This window comes from Colobus angolensis, unplaced genomic scaffold, assembly GCF_000951035.1.
Source record: "Colobus angolensis palliatus isolate OR3802 unplaced genomic scaffold, Cang.pa_1.0 Scaffold21, whole genome shotgun sequence".
Classification (NCBI taxonomy): Eukaryota; Metazoa; Chordata; class Mammalia; order Primates; family Cercopithecidae; genus Colobus; species Colobus angolensis.
Genome location: NW_012115266.1, coordinates 7,563,945 through 7,574,188, shown reverse-complemented (window position 1 = coordinate 7,574,188; position 10,244 = coordinate 7,563,945). Strand labels below are relative to the sequence as shown.

The window sequence follows — 10,244 nt, the reverse complement described above, 5'->3', positions numbered from 1 at the left end:
CCCACCTCAGCCTCCCAAAGTGTTGGGATTGCAGGCATGAGCCACCGTGCCTGGCCATTTTTTTTGTATTCTCAGTAGAGATGGGGTTTCACCATGTTGGTCAGGCTGACCTCAGGTGATCCAACCGCTTCAGCTTCCCAAAGTGCTGAGATTACAGGCGTGAGCCACCGCCCCCAGCCTGTGGCCAGTTTTTAAACAAACCTTAAGCTAAGAATGATTTTTACATTTGAAGGAGGAGGAGAGAAAGAAAAAGTATGCCCCCCCGTTTTATATAAATACATAATTATACAATCAGCCATTTTCACTATGAATATGCTAAGCTCCAAAACACAGGGAGGCCAATGTATGACTATAAGCATTCCTGCCTTTGGGAGGCATTAGGCACAAGCTGTGTGAAGAAAAAATTGAAAACGTAACTCATCAAGGCTGGGCACAATGGGTCATGCCTGTAATCCTGTAATCCCAGCAAGTTTGTTTTTTTTTTTTCAGGCGGAGTTTCACTCCTTGTTTCCCAGGCTGGAGTGCAGCAGTGCAATCTCAGCTCAGTGCAACCTCTGCCTCCTGGGTTCAAGCAATTCTCCTGTCTCAGCCTCCCAAGTAGCTGGGATTACAGGTGTCTGCCACCATGCCCAGTTAATTTTTGTATTTCAGGGTTTCACCATGTTGGCCAGGCTGGTCTCAAACTCCTGACCTCAGGTGATCCATCCTCCTCGGCCTCCCAAAGTGCTGGTAATCCCAGCATTTTGGTAGTCTAAGGCTGGCAGATAGCCTGAGTCCAGGAGTCGAGACCAGTCTGGACAATATAGTGATACCTCTGCCTCTACAAAAAAAAAAAACCTACAAAAATTAGCTGGGTGTGGTGGCGCATTCCTGTAATCCCAGCTACTCAGGAGGTTGAGGTGGGAGGATCACTCGAGCCCAGGAGACAGAGGTTGCAGTGAGCTGAGATCTCAGCACTGCACTCCAGCCTCGGGTGACGGAGCAAGACCTTGTCTCAAAAAACAAAAACAAAAACAAAAGCAAAAAACAAACAAAACTCATCAAAGCAAAAAAAGATTAAAAATAACAAATGTATTTTTAGCGTGATAGTAATTTTAGCATTCATACCTTTGAGGAACCCATGGGAGGAAAAGACCGCATTTCTTGATCATGTTGTCAAGAAAACTGAATCTGAGTGAAAAACTTTTTTGAAAGTATCTGTTGCCCCTGAAACCTGCAACCAAAGGAAACTTACTCTGGAGGAAACGTAAAGCAGAATGGTAATTATCAAACACCGCCATCATGTTGCAAAATCCAGGGGCCTGTGTCAATGTGCCTGGACTAATTGATCAGTAGGAAAGCTGCAGTTGTACATGCGAGACAGTTGAGGTTAGCCTGACAGAAATATCTGCAAATGACTCATGAGGCAGGAAGAAGAAGCAAAACCAGCCTTCATCAGCCTTATCATGATGATATGGATAAAATTATGTCTAGTTTGCAGCTGATGCAAGGCCTGCTGTTTTCAAATGCCAAGGGATTTGTGGGCAGTAATCACCATAGGGGTGACTGCCTCTCAAAATGGTTTCAGATAGACGATAAAGAGAAGCTTTATTGATGATGATGAGGCCACACAAACAATGCATTCAGAAACATGTAATTAGGGGATGTTCCTCCCAACCACTTTCAGAATACACTGACAGGCACATGGGGATAGTGTGAGGATGAATCATCAGTAGTTAGCCACCCAACATATTTCCATGAGCAAACTAACATTATAAAGCTATAGTACATGCAAAAAAAATCTGAAAACAGGCTGCGCGCGGTGGCTCACACCTGTAATCTCAGCACTTTGGGAGGCTGAGGCGGGCGGATCACCTGAGGTCGGGAGTTTGAGACCAGCCTAACCAACATGGAGAAACCCCGTTTCTACTAAAAACACAAAATTAGCCCGGCATGGAGGCGCATGCCTGTAATCCCAGCTACTTGGGAGGCTAAGGCAGGAGAATCACTTGAACCTGGAAGGCAGAATTTGCGGTAAGCCAAGATCGCACCATTGCACTCCAGCCTGGGTAACAAGAACAAAACTCTGTCTCAAAAATAAAACAAAATAAAATCTGAAAATACATTCAGCTAAGCTAGCACGGGAATTGCTTGCCAACTTGGGAATTGATAAACCGAGGGTTCGGAACTCAGATTTGTTCCCCCATTAGATGAATGGATTCCCAGTTTATCACAAGAGTCTAGTTAACTCCTGAAATACCCACAGTTATGTGCCCACAGCTGTAACTGCCCAGTGGGTTCACCTTGCTCACTGCCTAGACAGAGGCAATTTATCAAGACAGGGGAATTGCAGTGGAGAAGGAGTAATTCACACAGAGCCGGGTGTGTGGGAGACTGGAGTTTTATTATTACTGAAATCAGTCTCCCTGAGCATTTGGGGATCTTTGTTTTTAAAGATAATTTGGCGGGTAGGGGCTTGGGAAGTGGGGAGTGCTGATTGGTCAGGTTGGAGATGGAATCATAGAGGGTGGAAGTGTGGTTTTCTTGCTGTGTTCTGTTCCTGGGTAGGATGACAGAAATGGTTGAGCCAGATTACCAGTCTGAGTGGTGTCAGCTGATCCATCAAGTGCAGGGTCTGCAAAATACCTCAAACACTGATCTTAGATTTTACAATAGTGGCCGGGCGCGGTGGCTCACGCCTGTAATCCCAGCACTTTGGGAGGCCGAGGGGGGCGGATCACGAGGTCAGGAGATGGAGACCATCCTGGCGAAACCCCGTCTCTACTAAAAATACAAAAAATTAGCCGGGTGTGGTGGCGGGCGCCTGTAGTCCCAGCTACTCGGGAGGCTGAGGCAGGAGAATGGCGTGAACCCGGGAGGCGGAGCTTGCAGTGAGCTGAGATCCGGCCACTGCACTCCAGCCTGGGTAGCAGAGCGAGACTCCGTCTCAAAAAAAAAAAAAAAAAAAGTAGCAGAGCGAGACTCCGTCTCAAAAAAAAAAAAAAAAAGATTTTACAAGAGTGATGTTATCTGCAGGAGCAATCTGGGAAGGATCAGACTCTCGGAGCCAGAGGCTGCATGACCCCTAAACTAAATTTCTAATCTTGTAGCTAATTTGTTAGTCCTGCAAAGGCAGACTGGTCCACAGGCAACAACGGGTTTTTTTGGGTTTTTTTGGATTTTTTAGGGAAATAGCTATTATCAATTTTGTTTCAGAGTCAAAACATGAACAGAATTATTTCCCAAAGTTAGTTCAGGCCTATGCCCAGGAATGAACAAGGACAGCTTAAAGGTTAGAAGCAAGATGTAGTCAGTTAGATCTGATCTCTTTCACTGTCCTAATTTCCTCAGTTGTAATTTTTGCAAAGGCAGTTTCACAGTCACCCTGTGTGTGTAGACACGAGGCAGATACTTACAGAGCTACCTTTAGAGTTCCCTCTTAGGGCTGGGTGCAGTGGCTCAAGCCCGTAATCCCAGCACTGTGGGAGGCTGAGGCAGGTAGATTACCAGAAGTCAGGAGTCCGAGACCAGCCTGGCCAACATGGCAAAACCCCGCCTCCACTAGAAATACAAAAATTACCCGGGCGTGGTGGCACATGCCTGTAGTCCCAGCTACAGCTGAGGCAGGAGAATCGCTTGAACCCAGGAGGCAGAGATTGCAGTGGCAGAGGTTACAGAGGCGGAGGTTGCAGTGAGCCGAGGTTGCAGTGAACCGAGATCACACCACTGCACTCCAGCCTGGGTGACAGAATGAGACTCCATCTGAAAAATAAAAATAAAGAAGAATTCCCTCTTAGGACCCTATCACAAAAGTAGGAACTAATCAGCCCTAGGACAGGGTAGAGACTTGATCAGAGGCTCCCTGGGAGCTGTGGAAGGAGGAGCAGGCCTTGGGGCATCAGGAGAGGAGAAAGGATTGCTGGGCTAGGGGAATCTCCTGACCTCCTGACCTTAGGTGTCCGGTCAGTCTGAGTCCATCTCAACTTACATGGAATTGATCCCTTTATTTTTATTTATTTATTTATGTTATTTATGTATTTTTTTGAGATAGGGTCTCACTCTGTCACCCAGGCTGGAGTGCAGGGTCGTGATCACTGCTCACCACAACCTCCGCCTCCCAGGCTCAAACAATCCTCCTCCCTCAGCCTCCTGACTAGCTGGGACGACAGGCGCACACCACCATGCCCAGCTAATTTTTGTATTTTTTCACAGATATGGGTTTCACCATGTTGTTCTGGCTGGTCTCAAACTCCTGGACTCAAATGATCCGCCCGCCTCAGCCTCCCAAAGTGTTGGGATTACAGGCGTGAGCCACCGTGCCCAGCCCTTATCCCCTTCTCTTGACCCTATTGCCAATTCCAGGCCTTCACCATCTGTGACCTGGATCATTGCAAACAGCCTCTACATTAGTTTCTATGGCTGCTCTAACAACTTACCGCAGACTTAATAACTTTAAAACACACAAATTTGTGATCTTCTTGTTCTGGAGGCCAGACGTCTGAAATGCATCTCACTGGGCTAAAAACCAAGATGTTGGCAGGCTGCATTCTTTCTGGAGTCTCCAGGGGAGAATTTGTACCCTTGTTTTTTGCACTTTCTAAAGGCCACCCGCATTACTTGGCTCATGGCGCCTTCCCCATCTTCAAAGTCAGCAGGGCAGCCTCTGCAAGTCTCTCTCTGATGCTGACCTCCTCTTCTGCCTCCCACTTCCATTCATAAGGATCTTTGTGATTACACTGGGCCCATCAGATACTCCAAAACAACCTCCCCATCTCACAGTCAGCTGATGAGAAACTTTCATCCATGTGCAACCCTAATTCTCTCTTGCCAGGTAACCTAACACATCCACAGGGTCTGGGGATTAGGATGTGGACATCCTTGGGGGGGCATTAATCTGCCTCCTAAATAGTCTCTAAGATTTTAGTCTTGCTTCCTTCCCATGATTGCCAAAAATCAAACAGGAAGTTCATGCTTTTGCTTAAAATCCTTCCCTCTTCCTGGTCCCCTGTCGGATAAAGTCCAAACCCCTCACCAAGCCTCACCCATCATCAAAGGCTCTTGGAGATGGCCCTGCTTCCCACTCTGGCCTCAAATCCTGCTGCTTCCCACCTACCCCTCGCTTTGAGGGTGGAGCAGTGGATGTTGCTCGGAAATAAAACTGCCCTCTCCGTAAGGCTCGTTGATTCAGGTCGAGGCGCAGATGTTCACATTTGAAACAGGCAACAAATCCATGCCATTCACACTTCCACACTTTTGCAGAGGCAGTTCCCACTGACCGAAATGCTTTCCCTTCCCAAAGTCCCTGGAAGAACCAAACTCCATCCTTCAAGACTCATGCAATACTTTAGTATAATACATACTTACACTAAAAATCGTTTCATTATCTAAAATGCACACTTAACCAGCATATTCTGTTTCATTTGCTAAGTCTGGCCCCCTTCAGATTCTTTCAAGACTTAGTCTGTGGGCTCTTTCTCCCTGCTCTCCCTACCCAGCACTTTGTGCCCTGAGGTTCAGGGGCTCTCTCCGCTGCTGGGCTCCCACGCCCCTCATCTGGGGCAGCTATTTACAGTGGGATAAATCATGTATTTATCTTACTGTAGCATGTTTGCTTGTAACTGTTGCCTTCTCTAGAATATGAGTGCTATGACGGCATGATTCACATTTTAGTTATCTTGCTACTCATTGCAGAAAAATTAGAAAGTCCAAGAAAGCAAAAGGCAAATAAATCATTTGAACGTGCATCTGCGTCAAGCACTCGATCACAGCAGCAGGATTCTACTTTGGACCCTCTAGTGGAAAAATTGAAATGAAGGTGGAAGCCAAGACAGTAAATTAAGTACATTACAGGACTTGAGACCTTTTTTGTTGAGACAGAGTTTCGCTCTGTTGCCAGGCTGGAGTGCAGTGGCGCCATCCTGGCTCACTGCAATCTCCACCTCCCGGGTTCAAGTGATTCTCCTGCCTCAGCCTCCCGAGTAGCAAGGACTACAGGCGCCCGCCACCATGCCCGGCAAATTTTTGTATTTTAGTAGAGATGGGGTTTCACCACATTGGCCAAGATGATCTCAATCTCTTGACCTCGTGATCCGCCCTCCTTGGCCTCCCAACCTTTTTATTCCATCTCTCTGCTTCCAGGAGGACCACATCAATAACCAAGTGGCCCCTGAGACATGACCCTGGACCCCCCAAAAAGACCTCCCATTACTCTCTGGCTGACCCATTTGAGGAATTCATATGCTCTGTGGGCAGGAATTTCTAACCAAAATGCAAAAAAAGTTTGAAATTCATTGTATTCCGTTGCTCCTTGCTTTTCTGTTTCCAGATAAAGATGAGATTAGTTGGCCAGGCATGGTGGTTCATGCCTATAATCCCAGCACTTTAGGAGGCTGAGGCAGGTGGGTCACCTGAGGTGGGGTGTTTGAGACCAGCCTGACCAACATGGAGACACCCCATCTCTACTAAAAATACAAAAATTAGCTGGGCATGGTGGCAGGTGTCTGTAATCCCAGCTACTTGGGAGGCTGAGGCAGGAGAATCGCTTGAACCCAGGAGGCGGAGGTTACAGGGAGCCAATATCATGCCATTGCACTCCAGCCCAGGCAACAAGAGCAAAATTGCATCTCAAAAAAAAAAGATGAGATTAGTTTATGAAACTGGATTCCTCTTAAACCATTCCATCTGAATGGTATTCATTCCATGCTTGATAAATTTCAAGACCTGATTATTTTGCAATATCAATGTTGACAAAAGTTAAATATTAACCAGATAATCAAAAATTATCCTTTAACATCTACCAGCATAGATTAAGAATTTCAGACCGACCCCCAGCGACAGGAAACTTTGAAAAGGCGTGTGCCTGAAGAAATGTATCGATTGGCGTATTAAAAAAGTGCATTTATTGGCCAGGCATGGTGGCTCATCCCTGTAATCCCTGCGCTTTGGGAGGCAAAGGCAGGTGGATCGCTTGAGGTCAGGAGTTTGAGACCAGCCTGGCCAACATGGTGAAACCCCATCTCTACTAAAAAAAAAAATACAAAAATTAGCCAGGCGTGGTGGCAGGCGCCTGTAATCCCAGCTACTGAGCCTGAGGCACGAGAATCGCTTGAACCCGGGAGGCGGAGGTTACAGTGAGCTGAGATCATGCCACTGCACTCCAGACTGGGTGACAGAGTGAGATACTGTCTCAAAAAAAAAAAAAAAATTACATTTCTCCTTTTTTAGATACATAAAGAGGAAAGAGAAAGGGGAGGAGGAGCAAGGGATGTAAGAGGGGGAAAGAAAAGAGAGAAAGGAGAGAATGCGCGGGGGTTCTCGGTCATGTGGAGGCAGCAGTCATGCGCTGACTCTGAAAACTGAAAGAAAATAGGGACGGCAAGCTGCTGCCTGTGGCCAACTCCCCCAGGGATTCTCACAACGCCAGGGAAGGGAACAGAGAAAACCACAAAGGCTGACACAAGAATAGATGCTTGATAAATGTTTATTGGATAAATGAGTGAAGGATAATCACCTGAGCCCCATAGCTGCCAAAGCCCCGTCTAGTCCCAAACCTAAGCCCACACTCTGTCCCCTTGCAAGTAAAGAAATGCACCAAGCAGAGCTTCTGCAGCAGCCCTCGGTCCGGCCTGGCTAGAGCTATAATCATGCATACTCCGAAAAGCCGCCTCGTGGAAGGTATTCCTTTAACTGCAGGTGTTTGTTGCTCTTGGCACAGCAATATGTAATTTCCCATTTTTAGAACAATGCTCCAAAGAATGGTCACAAAAACAGCCTTAAGAGGGGGTGGTTTTCTTCCTGGCCATTTCCACAGCCCTGTAAAACAACAACAAAGAGATTTTTATTCAACACACTATTTGCATCTCTCCATAAAATCAGAAGACAGTTCGTTAACTTTGCACAAACTGAAAGAAGGTGCCCCCACTCCTTGCCAGGGCATTTAAACAAATGCTTGCCACTGGAAAGGATAGATTTGGAAAGGATCCTGCTGTTGGGACTCTTTTGGTCTTGCCACGCCTCCCTCTGTGTGGTTTCTGTGAGGCAAGGGTGGAAAGGAAGTTTTAAAGCCCAAGTCTGTCCTTTTGGTGTCAGCTATACAAGCCTGAGACCAGGAGAGGACAGTGTGTTCCCAGGAACATTCAAATAACAGAGGAAGGTAGGAACCATGAAAACAGCTGCCACCTCCAGCCTCAGCCATTAAGAAATCCTTTTCATTATCATCTCCAAACTGACTTTCTCTCTTCCCTTTCCTCTTCATGAACACTTTCTGCTTCATGAACCCGAGCAATTGGCTTTGAGCCTTCATAGGCCTTCACCTTCCCTCCCTGTCATCTCCTGGAGCCTACCTACATCTTCTGTCCCAGCCCAGTGCCTCCTCCCTGAGTCACAGCCAACTCATCCCCATCTGACTCCCATGAACGCGCAGGTTGTCCTCTCATGGGCCTCCTGGACTGGTCTCTCTCACTTCCCACGTGGGCCTGCATGCCCCTGGCTCCATCTTACACCTCCTGCACTCAGGAAAGTGCAGCAACTCCTTTTCCAACAGAAACAAATCCAGCTTTCCGGCCAGGTGCAGTGGCTCACGACTGTAATCCCAGCACTTTGGGAGGCCGAGGCAGGCAGATCACCTAAGGTCAGGAGTTCGAGACCAGGCTGACCAACATGGTGAAACCCCACCTCTACTGAAAAAAAAACATACAAAAATTAGCCAGGCGTGGTGGCACACACCTGTAATCCCAGCTACTCAGGAAGCTAAGGCAGGAGAATCACTTGAATCCGGGAGGCAGAGGTTGCACAGTGATCCAAGATCCTGCCACTGCACTCCAGCCTGGGCAACATGGCAAGACTCTGTCTCAAAAAAAAAAAAAATTCCAGCTTTCTTAATGCGACCTCATCTGGAACCAGGCCTCCTTTCCTACTTTATCTTCCACTAGTCCCTACACAAGTTTCAAGCACCAACCAAAATCACCTGCTCACCCTTCCCAAACTTGACCTTGGCTCCTAGGAACTACCTCCTGCCCTCTCCCTAATTGAGAATGACCTTCCTGGTCTTCTCTCTGTGCCTAAATCCTACCCATTTTTGAAGACTCAGCCAAATAATATCTCCATCTGACCACTCTAGTTCAAAATGCCCCCCTTTCCTTGCTGAAGCGCTGCAATTCTGCCCCATTTATTCACTATATGTTACACTTTGTCAAGAAGCCATTCACATAACTTCTTTCTTCCAAATGTGTGTTGAATTATTGAGAGGGCAAAGGTGCTAAGCCTCTTTAAGAGGCTTGGAAGGAATCAGGCACCAGGAAAGTGAAAGCTTTATTTATTTATTTATCTTTTTGGAGATGGGGTCTTACTATATTGCTCAGGCTGGTCTTGAACTCTGGACTCAAGCAATCCTCCTGCCTTGGCCTCCCAAAGTGCTGGGATTGCAGGCTGGTCGCACCCAGCCAGCTTTGACATTTCTACACACCTTTTATTGCACACTTGCTATGAACCTGTCGCTGAGCTGAGCACTTCTTACATACGACCACGTTTAACTCTCACAGTGAGACTAGAAGGGAAGTACCACTGTCGCTTTTCACTGTTTTCAGGAAACAAACGCTTTGAGAAGTTAAATAACTACCCAAGGGCCTCGCTGTTTAAAAGGAGCGGAGCTGGAATTCAAGCCTGGCTCACAATATTAACTGCACTCAAGCCAGGGGATGGGCTAGCCCATTCCCTTTCATTCTCAGAGAATTAACAACACAGAACAGTTAGGATGGACAGGGTGGGGAGGAAGCTGCAGGCTCTTTTCCTGATTGGAACAAATTCATGGAAAGGGTTCATAAAGGGGCTGGGCTTTCCAATCCATGTTTTTGTTTTGAAGAAGGTGGGGGAACTTGGGGTTCACACAATGAAGTTCTCTTTAAAGAATGGTGTTTGCAACATCTGATGCTCCGGGGGAGTAGCAAGCAACACCGAGAGCTTTGATGCTGTACCAAGATTCACTCTCAACATCCCAAGCCAAGTGGCAACAGTGCAGAATATGGTGTTCAAGACCTGACTCCCACACTTACCAGCTGTGATACTCAGACAAGCTATTGTCCCTCTCTAAGCCTCAGTTTCCTCCTCTCTAACAAGAAAAGAATATCGTTTTGACAGGTGGTTTAGATGGATTAAGGCAAACAATCTCTATAAAGCAACCAGGCACATACTGGGTGCTCCATAAATTATTATTGTTATTACTTCTCGGACATGGGAATCTGCATTTCTCTTCATTTTTATTTTTTTTT

The 10,244-nt window shown here is 46.8% G+C and overlaps 1 protein-coding gene across 1 annotated transcript in view; it reads right to left on the bottom strand.

Moving 5' to 3' along the window:
* Positions 1 to 7,443: 7,443 nt before the first annotated feature.
* LOC105512277 overlaps positions 7,444 to 10,244 on the bottom strand; it is a 129,628-nt gene continuing 126,827 nt past the window's right edge. Inside the window, exon 5 of the mRNA XM_011942702.1 lies at positions 7,444 to 7,791. Coding sequence (XP_011798092.1) covers positions 7,460 to 7,791 — 332 coding nt within the window. The 3' untranslated portion in view covers positions 7,444 to 7,459. The remainder of the gene's footprint in view (positions 7,792 to 10,244) is intronic.